Raw genomic sequence first — 13866 nt, forward strand, 5'->3', positions numbered from 1 at the left:
AGTGCCTAAGGCACTTGACTGCTAACCAGAAGGCTGGAGGTTCAAACCCACCAGCCACTCCTCGGAAGGAAGATGGGGCAATCTACTTCCACAGTGATAATGCCTCGGAAACCCAAGGAGGAATAGCTATGAGTCGGGGCCGACTCCATGGCACATAACAACAACAGATAAAGCTTATGCTACATAAAGCTCCAATAATTTTGTCAACCTCTCCTACTCAGGTTCACCCCTACCTCAGGGCCAAGAATCCTCTTCTCCTAAGTCTTCGCAGTTAACTCCTTCCAACAATTGCCTCAGTTCAAGTGTCATCTTCTAAGTAAGGCGACCCCTATCACCAAACTAAATGTAGCTCCAATCGTCTACCACATCAGTTTTACTTCTTCTCAAGCACTTACCACTATCTGTCTTCTTCCACTAGCAATGCATGCCCTCTAAAAGCAGGGGACTTCTCTGTATGTCCATCACTATTTCCCAGAACCCACTCCTCCTGGTATCCACATCACCACTAGTCACTTGTTACACAAGTCAGACATCAGGGCCATTTTGATCCCTCCTTCTTTTTCTATTAGTTACCAAATCCTAATGCTTCTAACTCCAAATGTGTTTCTGGGGCTGAGATCCGTTTCTATATTCCCAATATCTGCATCCATCAATTCTAAATCTAAACTACCATACAATCTCAAATAGGCTCCCTACTTATCATATTACAATTACTAAGGTACTTATTCATTTGCAGATACATAAACAACACTAAAAATATACATCAAAATCATAGCAGTTATCCTTGTTTAGCAGTCAATTTCAAAGGAAATTTAGGTATTAAGCAAAAATCATTCCTTCATTCACCAATCAGCATTAAACACAAACCACAAAGAGCACACTACTTAGAACCAGAATACAAAAAGAAATAAGGCAGCTTCCCTTGAGCAGATCAAGGAGCTCTGGAGGCATAGTGCCTAAGGCACCTGCTAACCAGAACACTGGCAGTTCAAAGCCACTCTGCAAAAGGAAGACTGGGTAATCCATAAAGATTTACCACCTCAGAAACCCAGTGGGGGTCACTATAGGTCAGAATCGACTGGATGGCAGTGAGTTTGATTTTTTTGGTCTCAGGGAGATCTCTGTCATCAATTATGATACCCACCCGTTGCCGCCGAGTTGATTCCAACTCACAGCAATCCTACAGGACATTGTACAACTTCCCCATAGGGTTTCCAAGGCTATAATCTTTACAAAAGCAGACTGCCATGTCCTTCTCCCATGAAGCATCTGCAGGTGCAGGCCAGTGACCTTTTGGCTAGCAGCCAAGCAATTATCAGCCAAGAGGTTTAACCACTGAACCACCAAAGTTCCTACCAATTATTACAGTGTCAGGTGCTAGAACAGTTTTGCTATGGGTAGGATGGTAACACAACCCCTGGAAGAGTCCTCAGAGGTAATCTAGTACCTATTCTCCTTCCAGAAAGGATTACACTTATTCCAAATCATTCATGGACATACCATATTCCTAAAGCTTTCCTAGAAGGGAAAATTCTCTAACTTCCCTCTATATCGAATTACCCACTCCTCCGCCATCATCTAAAATGAAGATATGTTATCTCTTCTTTTATTCTACTTGAACTAAGTAGACATCTTTACTATTTCCCTTGCTATTAAAAAGGAACCCTGGGAGGAAGATCCAAGATGGTGGTCTAGGCAGATACACTGCCAGACCTTATACAACAAAGATTCAAGAAACCAAGTGAAATGGATATGGATGACAATCCTAGAACTCAGAACTCCAAAGGAAAGGATGAAAAAGTAGATCAAATATCAATAAGAGGAAGAGACTGAACAAAAACAGTGAACAAGGAGGCATACAAAGCGGTGAATTGCCTACCAGCACAGCTTGGCTATTCTGAATTACTGCAAACAGTGTTCCAATTAGAGCAGGAACCAGATAATTAGCTCCACTCACCCAAGACTGCACCGGCACTCATATTGGTGGCCAGTGACCAAAGAGTTGTGATTCCCCACTGCTTAGCCTCCATAACCTCCTGGTGACCAGAGACAAGGCCTTCCTAAACCCCACTTACCACCAGCAGCCAGAAAAACCCACCACTGTGCCGCTTTTTTATTCCCTCTTTCTTTCACAATCTTTCTTCTTAGTTCTCCCCTCTCTTCTTCCCTTTATTTTTTTCCCCCTATTTCCTTCCCCACTTTTTATTTTAAACCCAAAAAGCAGACACTTTATCTGCCCCCATTGCCTCCTTAGTTGGCAGTGCATGCTCCAGCAAACACTGTTCCCACTGAAACTGTGTTTGGCAGACAATATTGCACCAGAACTGTACTGCTTTTATTTCTTTTTTTTTCTTTCATTCTCCTCAGTTATTTCTGCTTCCTCCCCCCCCTTTTTTTTTTCCCTTTTCCTTTTCCTCTTCTTGTGCCCCTCCCCTCCCCTGTTTTTCTGATTCCACCAAACAGGTATCCACCTAGATGGTCAACAGCGCCTGTCACTGCCCCTTCACAGACAGAGGTGTGAATTCCCATGGAGGGAGCTACATGTTTCCACTACAGCCATGTTCAGCAGCTAATGCCTGCACCTGTACTCAGCCACTTTTTTTTTCTCTTTTTTCACCTCTTTTTCTTTATTCTCAGTTCTTCCCTATTCCTCACCCCCTTGGTTTTTCTTTTTTTTTTCCTTCCCCTTCCCTCCTTCTTTCTTCTTTGATCCTGCAGAACAAGTGTCCTGCCCACTCCACCACCTCTGCATTCAGTAGCACCCACCCATGCCACTCCATATCCAACAGTGAACACTCCTCCAGAGTCAATGCTACATTCCCAACACAGCTGTGTTTGAAGGCTAGCACTTGCAACAGTATTATATGACTGTTTTTTTTTTTTTTTCTTCTTTCTTCTTAGCTCTTCCCTCTCCCCCTCCCCTACTTGCTTCTTTTCTTCCTTCTCTTTTTTTTATTTCTCCCTGGAAGTCAGAACCCAGTGACCTACCCAGCCATATCTGCCACACCAGCCACCCTACCCACTGGACAAGTGGCTCCACCTGCTCCAGCATCACAGGATCAACCACACATGCTGACAGCACCTATCCAACCTCACCTCAGTTACTTTATATAACCAGCAAAAGAAACTTGCATCCACCCTCCCACCCGCTACAAAATCCATCTGGAGGCAGATGGTGAGAAGCCCAGTACTGCTAAACCACAGTAGCATACCCACCCTATTGACTGGATAAACTGAAACAAAACAAAAATGCAAGGAGAAGCAAATCAACACACAAATGACAGAGAGAGGTACGTGGGAAGTACAGACAGCAAAGATGAACCCTTTTGCACATATAGTATGGCGTTGTCAGTGAAGGCAAACACGAGTATATGGGTGGATAGATGGGTGGACAGGCTGAACTATTAGGTATGTCTATGAAGTGGGGAGTATACCCAAGAAGATGTATAGGGTTGGCAGACAATAGTCCTATAACTTTATATGTATGATCTGAATTCCCAGGTGTATACTGTTGGTCACAGCCAGTTACGCAGAGGGATCAAGTAGTTGAACCTGAGGGCTTGGGACCATAGTCACATAGGACATCAAGCTCAATTGGCATAACATACTACACAAAACATTGTTCCACCTCCTACTGTGACAAGTAGCGACTGGGATCTTAAAAGCTTGCAAGATGCCATCTAGAAGCAACGATGGGTCTCTCCTCGTCCAGAGCAAAGAAGAATGAAGAAAACCAAAATTCATGGAAATAATTAGTCCTAGCGACTGATAACACTATCCGATCTGCAGCCTATACGACTATGAGACCAGAAGAACTAGATGGTGCCTGGCTACTACTGTCAACCACTTGGAAGAGGATCTATGTAGGAGATCCTGGATAGAGAGGGAGAACAATGTGGAACAAAACTCAAAATTATTTGGGAAAAAAAAAAGGGGGGGGACACCAGGTTTGCTGGCCCGATAGAGCCTGGTGGAACCACTGAGACTATGGCCCCTCGCTGCCCTTCAGGTCTGGAATTGAATGCACGCCTGTGGCTTCCAGCCAAACAATAGACAGGCATATGAGTTGAATATTTACCCAAGGTAGACACACTCCTTGGAGAGAACAATCATGGGAGAAAGAAGTGCTGCTTATGCACAGGGAGACAGCTCAGGGGGCAGGAGTGCACGGAGGGATGGACACAGGGAAGAGGTAACTATCGGGAGGAGGTGGGAGGGGAGCTGTTGCATTGGGGTAAATTGTGGTCACTGTCATGAGGCAAAGTGTAAGTGAACTGCTGTATGGAAAGTGTATTTGCTCTGTAAATTTCCACCCAAATCACAATAAAAAGAATAAATAAATAAATACAAAAAAAAAAAAAAAAAAGATCAAATTAAGGTAAAAATCAAGAGATAGCCAAACGTTTATCAAATAAACGGCAACCAAAAAAAAGAGCAGGCACAACATACTACATTCTGATAAAATAGACTTTAAGGCAAAAACCAGCAAAAGAGACAAGGAAGAGCATCAAATACTGTTTAAAAGGTCAATCCGACAAGAGGATATAATCATAATTATCTATGCACCCAATGAAACAGCCCAAAATGCATGAAACAAACTTTGACAGAATTGAAGAAATAAACAGACAGCTCTTAAAATACTAGAAGACTTTAATATACCACTTTCAAAGGACAGAACTAGGAAAAAATTGAACAAAGATACCGAAGATATAAACAACACAATCAACCAACTACATATCATAGAAGTATACACTGCACTTCACCCAACAGCATAATAGACTCTTTTCCAGCACACATGGAATATTCTCCAGAATAGACCATAGGCCACAAAGCAAGCCTCTATATTTCAAACCACTGAAATACTACATCTTCTCAGAGAGAACAATCATGGGAGAAAGAAGGGCTGCTTATGCCCAGGAAGACAGCTCAGGGGACAGGAGTGTATGGAAGGATGGACACTGGGAAGAGGTAACTATGGGGAGGAAGTGGGGGGAGCTGATTTTTGCCTTAAAGTCTATTTTATCAGAATTTAGTAAACTGTGGTCAATGACATGAGACAAAGTATATGTGAGCTGCTATATGGAAAGTGAATTTGCTCTGTAAATCTTCACCCAAATCACAAAAAAAAAAAACCTTTTTCTCAGATCACAATGCTATAAAATTAAAAATAAATAAGGGAGGGCCGAAGAAGAAAAAGAAATATATGGAAATTGAATAATGCCCTGCTTAAAAACTAATGGGTAATAAAGGAAATTTAAAACTTTCTCGAATCAAACACAACATACCAAAATTTTTGTGGCAAAAGCAGTGCTCAGAGGACAATTTACAGCAATATACATAGAAATCAAAAAAAAAGAATGAAAAGCAGCACCTCAAGCCAACATCTCCAACAATTAATGGGGGAGGGGGAGTCTATAGTCACTATAAGGAAATAATAAACATTCAAGCAGAAATAAATACAAAAGAATATAGAAAACAGAAAGAATCAACAAGATTGACTGACTTCCAGGAAGATGGGCACAATAGGCAGACAAGCTACACACATCTTCCAACAAAGAAAACAAAAAACAAGTTGAAACAGACACAGAAGATTATTCTGGAGCCTTGAGCTCTGAAGGGGAGCATAAAGAACTGAGTTGAATACCATCTGATGGAAGAACATGAATAGGGAGACATACAAAGCTGTCCTGATGGCACAGCCAGTTTGAATATTTGCAAGAGGTGTTAGGATCTGGACAGTAGCCTGGGAATCGGCCCTGCTCACCAAGGACTGCACAGAAAAATGCACTGATGGTTGAAGGATTGGAAAAAAAAAACAGCAAATAAGGAGACAAACTGAGCTGTGGACTTATGGCTGTACCTAGGGCACAGCCACTCTGGATTGGAAAGAAAAACAGCAAATAAGGAGACAAACTGAGCTGTGGACTTTTGGCTGTACCTAGGGCACAGCCACTCTGAATTACTTAGAAGTGGTGTGGCCATATTAAATATTTGCAAGCGTTGTTCTGATCCCAGCGAGCTGAGAACAGGCTCTGTTTACCAATGACAGCACAGGCAACAACACTGAAGGCTGACCACTGGAAATGTGCTATATTCCCCTTATTACTCTTACACTCTACACCCTCTCGCTGTACAGAGGTGTGGCCATCCCCTACCTCCACCCACCATCTGGACTGGCAATAATTCCATCCAAGTTTGTGTGCCTTGAAAGAGCCTAGCTACCCTGCCCCACCCCCTCAGTTTTGTTTTTACAAAACTTTTTCCTTCCTTTTTATTTTTTTGCTTTCTTTCTCCCTTCCCTGGTTTTTCTTTTCGTTTTGTTTTGTTTTGTTTTGTTTTGTTTTTTCTTTTAGCTCATCCCTTTTCCTGGTTCCCATTTTTTTTTCCCTTGGGGTTTTCCCATCCCTTGTTTTACTTTTTGCAGTTTTCTCATTTTTCCATTTTCTTTTACTTTTGATGTTTTCTCTTATTCCCTTTTCCCCAGGTATTATGGTGTGTTTTTTTCTCTTTTTCTATTTTCATTTTGTAAGTATTTCTTTAAATATTTCTTCTCATTGCCTTTTTTTGTTTTGTTTTTTGAGATTGTTCCTTTTTTTATGCAGTTTGCATTTTCTGTCCTCTTGGGTTTTTATCTTTTTTTTTTTTTTTTTGGTGTTATTGTTTCGTTTTGTTTTTGTCTGAGGGGAAACAGCAACCATGCCCATAAGACCCAATCATATCTGCACCTCCTGCAGCTCCACTACTGAATGAGGGCCACCACTTCCTTCTGCACAAAATGACCAACAATAGATGATGGCCAATACCAGCTCAACTCACCCTGAACTGCTCTTCACAAACAGCTAACAGAGATCTAGGCGCACTCTCATTATCTATCACACCCACAAGGAGACAGGTGGTGAGGTTACCAACTAGAGAATAGAGGAGCACAGAACCATACTCATTCAGATATATCAAAAAGAAACAGAAAAAAAAAGCAATCTTGGGAGAATCACACCAACATGCAATCACCAATTAAATATAAATATGACTATCACAATGTCTCAGAGACAGCAGACCATCACACTCCACACAAAGAAGCAACATAAGCAGTAGAAACAAGGGACCAGGATAAAGACCCAGCAAACTTTCCTTAGAAAGAAACAACATTGGAACTACCTGACAGGAAATTCAAAAGAATTATATTTAGTTACCTTCAACAAAATGAAAGTCAGATCAAGGAAAACACAGACAAAAATTCAAGAAAACACAGAAAAAAATCCAGATGCATTTAGGAAAATAATACAAGAGCAAATTGACAAAATAAAAAATTAGAAATGACACAAAATCTACAAATAGAAATCCATAAGGTCAACACTAAAAACCCTGAGAGATCTACATAAGTGGAAGAATAAATATACTGTGCTCACGGATAGGAAGATTGAACATTCTGAAAATGTTAATACTACTGCAAGTAATCTATACATTCAAAGCAATCCCAATTCAGATTCCATCAACATTCTTTAACCATCTGGAAAAACCAATCACTAATTTTATATGGAAAGGAAAGACACCTCAGAAAAGCAAAGCACCACTGAAGAAGAAGGAGGTCTCACACTCCCAGAACTCAAAACCTACTATATGGCCACAGTAGTCAAAACAGCATGGTATTGGTACAATGACAGACACATAGACCAGTAGAATAGAATTGTTGTTGTTGTTGTTATGTGCCGTCGAGTCGGCCCCGACTCATAGCGACCCCTCCTTGGGTTTTCGAGGCAGTATCACTACGGAAGTAGGATTGCCCAACCTTCCTTCCGAGGAAGAACAGAATTAGGTACCCTGAAATAGATCCATCCACCCACTGTCAACTGATCTTTGACAAAGGGCTGAAATCCATTAAATGGGGAAGGGATAGTATCTTTCACAAATGGTGCTGGCAAAACTGGATATCCATTTGCAAAAAAAATCAAACAAGATCCATACCTCACACCACACAATGAAACTAAATCCAGATGGCTCAAAGACTTAAATGTGAAACCTAAAACTATTAAGTTCATCAAGGAAAAAATAGGGGCAAACTTAGGGGCCCTAATTTATAGCATAAATAGACTATCAAGTATATCACCCAAAATGCACAAACAGCAGAAGGTAAACTAGATGTTCTGGTTGCCTAGTGCCACCCTGACAGGAATATACCAAAAACGGGATGGCCTTAACAAACAGAAGTTTATTCTTACAATTTGGAGGCTTTAAGTCCGAGTTCAATGTGCCAGGCTCTAGGGGTTGGGTGAAAGACCCTCAACCTTGGGCTTCAGCTCTGCCTCGCCCAAGGTTGACAAGTAAAAAGGCACAGTCCCAATGTTATCAAACCACAAGGCAGGCCCTTAACTCAAGTCCATTGAAAGTTCCACAATCGGCAAAGCATGGCAGGCTGGTGAACAATGACATGGCTACATGCAGGGTTCGAGCATGCCATAAGCTAGAAATCATTCCCAAAGCTGCTTCTTATATACAGGAAGCCGACCACGTCCCAAAAGCCGCTACTCAGCTGCTCCAATACATTCCACCATGGAGTTAATTACCAATCTTACCACAGGTAATAACTACATCCAGCTGCCCAGCCACTCAACCAAGCCTAACTGAGTTAACACACAAACTTAACTACCACACTAGATGATTGGAATCTTCTAAAAATTAAATTTTTACATGCATCAAAAGACTTCTCCAAAAGCATAAAAAGAGAACTTTTCAGGTTGGGATAATATATTTGGCAACGACATATCTGACTAGGGAGTTTGATCTCTAAAATTTATAGAAGACTCCAACACCTCAAAAAGACAAACAGTCCAATTAAAAAACAGGCAGAAGACATGAACAGACATTTCACCAAAGAAAATATCCAGGCAGCCAACAAACACAGGAAGAAATGTTCATAACCATCAGCCATTCAAACTAAAAACAAAACTCACAGCAACCCCTCTTTGGGTTTCCCAGGAGGGGTCTCTACGGAAGTAGACTGCTCAATCTTCTTCTGAGGAGTGGCTGGTGGGTTTGAATTGCCAGCCTTGTGGTTAGCAGTCAAATACTAGGCCACCAGATATGCAAATCAAAACAAGATACCATTTCACCCCAGTACTCATAGCAAAATTCAACAACACAGAAAATAACAAATGCTGACAAGGATGTGGAGAGATTGGGACTCTCATACACTGCTGGTAGGACTGTTAAATGATACAACCACTGTGGAAATCAGTATGGTGATTTCTGAAAAAGTTGGAAATACAATTACCATTTGATCTAGCACTCCCATTACCAGGTATATCCCTAAAGAAGTGAGAGTCAGGACATGAATAGATACATACACCCCCATGTTCATCACAGCACTATTCACAATAGCAAAGAGATGGAAACAATCTAAGTGCCTATCAACAGAAGAATGGATAACCAAACGATGGTACATAAACCCAATAGAATACTACGCAGCACTAAAGAGTAATGTAGAATTTGCAAAACACTTGATAATGTGAATGAACTTGGAGGACGTTATGCTGAGTAAAATAAGTCAATCATAGAACAAATACAATATTAGTTAACTACTGTAAAAAGTCAAGGGAAGGTTAACATACAGAGGAAACCTTCTTTTTTGGTTACCAGGGATGGGACGTAAAGGAAGGGAACACTGCTAGATAGGTAGAGACAAGTACTGATTTGGGTAAAAGGAAAGGCAACATACCAAAAGCGAGTGACCAACACAAAACACTAAGGAAAAGGAAGACACAGAAAGGTGTACAAGATGTACAGACAACAAAGACAAACTCTTTTACATAAACAATACTGCATTATCAGTAATAACAAGCATTAATCTACAGGTAAATAAATGGGCAGACAGGCTGAAGGATCAAGTATGATGAGGCAAAAGAGAATATACTCATGATCACATAAAAGGCTGGCAGACAATAATGGTATATATGTATTTGTATGTACTGTAATAATGTCCATAAAACTAAAAATAATAGGAAACAAAGTTATGATAACTTCTTAGGCACAGTCAACCACCCTGAAGGAGCCAGTGGTTGGGTCTGTGGGCTAGGGACTATGGCCACAAACATCAAGCTCAATTGGCATAACATACTACACAAAAACATTGTCTACATCTTACTTTGGTATATAGCAATTAGGATCTTAAAAGCTTGCAAGCAACCATCCAGATGCAACAATGGGTCTCTCTCCTCATCTAGAGCAAAGAAGAATGAAGAAAACCAAAAATACATGGAAACAATTAGTCCAGGGGAGTAGTGAACCATGCAAATCTCAGCCTATATGACCTTGAGATCAGAACTAGCACATAACAACAAATACACACCATAGAATGATCAACTTGTTGTTGTTGTTATTTGCCCTCGAGTGGGACCCGATTCATAGTGAGTCCTCCTCCTTGGGTTTCCAAGGCAATACCACACTACAGAAGTAGATTGCCCCATCTTCCTTCCGAGGAGTGGCTGGTAGGTTTGAACTGCCAGTCTTTTGGTTAGCAGTCAAGTGCTTAGGCACTATATTACCAGAACTCCAGTAGATAGTTTGTTGTTGTTTGTTGTTATGTGCCGTCGGGTCAGCCCTGACTCATAGCGAACCCTCCTTGGGTTTCCAAGGCAGTATCACTACAGAAGTAGGATTGCCCAACCTTCCTTCCGAGGAGTGGCTGGTGGGTTTGAACCGCCAGCCTTCTGGTTAGCAGTCAAGTGCCTTAGGCTTTATGCTACCAGAGCTCCTAGTAGATAATTTAGGAGGTAAGAATGCATAGGAAAAAAAGGACAGACATTAGAGGTAACTACAGGGAGGAAGTGGAAAGAGATCTGTTACACTGTGGAGAATGGCAGTCAATGTCATGAAATGTGTATAAAGTACTGTATGGAAAATGAATTTGCTCAGTAAATTCATCAAATCCAAATAAAAATTTTAGAAAGAATCAACAAGACTAAAGTTGGTTCTTTCAAAGGATTAATAAAATTGACAAGTCACTGGAAGATGCAACAAGGAAAAGAAAGAGAAAACACAAATAACATGAATAAGAAATGAAAAAGGCTATGTCACAATGGAATACCCACTAAGATGTTTCTACAAACGGATGCAGCGCTGGAGACTCTTACCTATTAATGCCAGAAATGAAAGATAGCTACCTGGCCAACTGACTGGAAAAGATCAATATCTGTGCCCAAACCAAACTCATTGCCATCGAGTCGACTCCGACTTGCAGCGACCCCCACCAGGTTTCCGAGGCAGTAAATCTTTATGAAAGTAGATTGCCGCGTCTTCCTTCCGCAGAGTCGCTGGTGGATTTTAACCACCAGTCCTCCGGTTAGCAGTCAAATGCCTTAGGCATTGCACCACCAGAGCTCCTTAGGCAAATATATGTGAGCTCTGGTGGCGTAGTGCCTAAGGCATTTGACCACTAAGCAGAACCTGGCGGTTCAAACCCACCAGCCACTCCTCGGAAGAAAGGTTGGGCAATCTATAAGAAGCAAAAATTATTAGTAATTAACAAGAATTCGCAGCCTAGCGAACATTAAATCACGAGTATAACCAGGTGACATGGACACACTTCTCAGGACTGAGTTAACAATGTTACTTCCTGGGCAGGATGAAAAACGAAGGGCCCATCACAATACACATAAAGCAAACACCAAAGATAAGCAGAGCATTTTACAACAAGAAACCCCAGAAGTAAGCGCAGAGCGCATTTTACCCTGAAGAGCTGAAGTCCAGTAAATACCCCTACCCCGGTCACCGTGTGGGAACGAAGAAAACACTGTATACAGAATCTAAAGAACAGACTCATTCAAAGTCTTTCTCATCAATCTCATCTTGCTAGACCAGGAGGCTGGGACACAGATTCATCCAAAATCTCCACTTGAAGGCCAGGTCAGAGACCGGGGGCCCGTGGAACGCACTGGCCCAGCCCCCGCCGCCCTCCACATCCGGACCCCGCCAGAAACCCATCCTCAACTCCCTCCTCCCGGCCCCTTTCCGCCGCCCGGAACGCCCCGAGCTCCCAATAGCCTTTCCTCACCCATACTCACCCGGTGGTGCCAGGAGTCGCCGAGCGAGCTGAGCCGCAAACGCGCGTGCAACACCCCAGCGACCGTCCGCAGCTGGCCGGCGCGCGCGCCCCTCTGGTTTACGTCGGCTCGCGGCAAGACGTGAGGGGCGGAGACTCGGATCGAGGCTTTGGATTGGATGATGTAGAGAAATGGAATTGGTGATTGGGTGAGGTCAGCGTACCCAGTTTGAAGCTGGGCCTGCCGGATCGGTTGACTCAGAGGAAGCGCGGCACTCCCTGAATACACGAAAAGTGTCCACTGTGGGCCGAAGAATGGGACCCAGGTTTAAAGCCTTGGCTACCTTCAGAATAATGATCACCTTTTTCAATTTGGGACCCTGAGCGCTGTCACTCACCTTAGACACGAGGAAATATTTCTGAAAAACAGGTCACCTGATACCACTTTGACTTTGTTACGTACGCGAGCAGACGTGCAGATCTTTTCTATCACCGCTGGTAGACGCTGGTCATGATTTGCCCTGTGTTATATACTGCTGAGCCGACCCATGAAGCTCTGGTAACACAGTACCTAAGGCTGTTAATAATAAGGTTGGTGGTTCAAAGCTACTCCAGGGAAGCAAGTGTGGGCAATCTACTTCTGTAAAGATTTGCTGCCTAGGAAACCTAATGGGGGTTGCTGTGAGTCAGAATCGACCTGATGACAGTGGGGTTTTGTTTTGTTTTTTGTTTTTTAAGCCGACTCATGAGCAAACAACAAATGCACTGCTAATAAATCTCAATCAGGAAGTCATTGCTCAGGAACCAAGCTTCATGATATTTGTCTATACCTAATCATTCACCCCTTTGTGAAGGAGTAAGGCTGGTGGGCAAGGAGCTCTGATAGTGTAGTGGTTAAGGCGTTTGCACCACCAAGGATAGATAAAGCAGGCTGCTGCCGTAGACTTACAGCCTTGAAAACACAATGGGGGTCACTATCAGTCAGAATCTACTGGAGGGAAGTGAGTTTGAAGGTTGATGGGGTGGAAAGAGGTGAAGAGATAAAACCCAGTTAATCCATAATTAACTTCCTAGTTTTCCCATCATCCTTGGGCCACATCACCACTGCCTGCTCAGCACAGCCCCTTAACTACTACTTTACTCAGACCTTATAGGTCATTGATTTTCACATCTTTCACCTCCTTTTGTCTCACAATTAATTGAAATCTCCTTCCCTATAGTTTCAAGGTAGTGTTCCTCTTTTCCAACACTAATTCCTTAACTCCATTCCCTCAATCGTTATTGAATGTTTGAGATGCACAGTATGCTTAGAAAATAAACCCACCCACCCATTGCCATCAAGTTGATTGATTCATAGCAACCCTATAGGACATAGTAGAATTGTCCCATTTATTTGGGATAGAAATGGAAAAAAAAAAAAAAAGTTAAACTTAGCATTCCCTACTCCTAATGAGATCAGCCACTCCTCAGAAGGAAGATGGGGCAATCTACTTCCGTAGTGATACTGCCTCAGAAACCCAAGGAGGGGTCACTGTAAGTTGGGTCCAGCTCGATGGCACATAACAACAACAACAACGAGATCAGCCTGCTGGGAAAAAAACATGTTTGTTTGGTCATTTTCTACCTCCTCCAAAACATTGCTCAGCAATCATTTCTGGATATTCTTGGCCCTCTCCACTGGCTCCTTTCCCTCTGCCTATAAAATGCTGTCTCTCTCCATCCATACAAATAAATTTGCTAACGTGGCACCACTCAAATTGAGGAGAAACAGTGGCAAACATCCATTAATAATTGGAACATGGAATGTACGAAGTAGGAATCTAGGAAAATTG

General features: G+C 42.2%; 1 protein-coding gene across 1 annotated transcript in view; it reads right to left on the reverse strand.

The window, feature by feature from the left end:
* CEP192 (centrosomal protein 192) overlaps window positions 1-13866 on the reverse strand; it is a 308440-nt gene that overhangs the window by 239978 nt on the left and 54596 nt on the right. The window contains exon 10 of the mRNA XM_007951683.2: window positions 12057-12335. Coding sequence (XP_007949874.2) covers window positions 12057-12335 — 279 coding nt within the window. The remainder of the gene's footprint in view (window positions 1-12056; window positions 12336-13866) is intronic.

This window comes from Orycteropus afer, unplaced genomic scaffold (genome assembly GCF_000298275.1).
Source record: "Orycteropus afer afer isolate SDZICR_OR568_19922 unplaced genomic scaffold, OryAfe1.0 scaffold00307, whole genome shotgun sequence".
Taxonomy (NCBI): Eukaryota; Metazoa; Chordata; class Mammalia; order Tubulidentata; family Orycteropodidae; genus Orycteropus; species Orycteropus afer.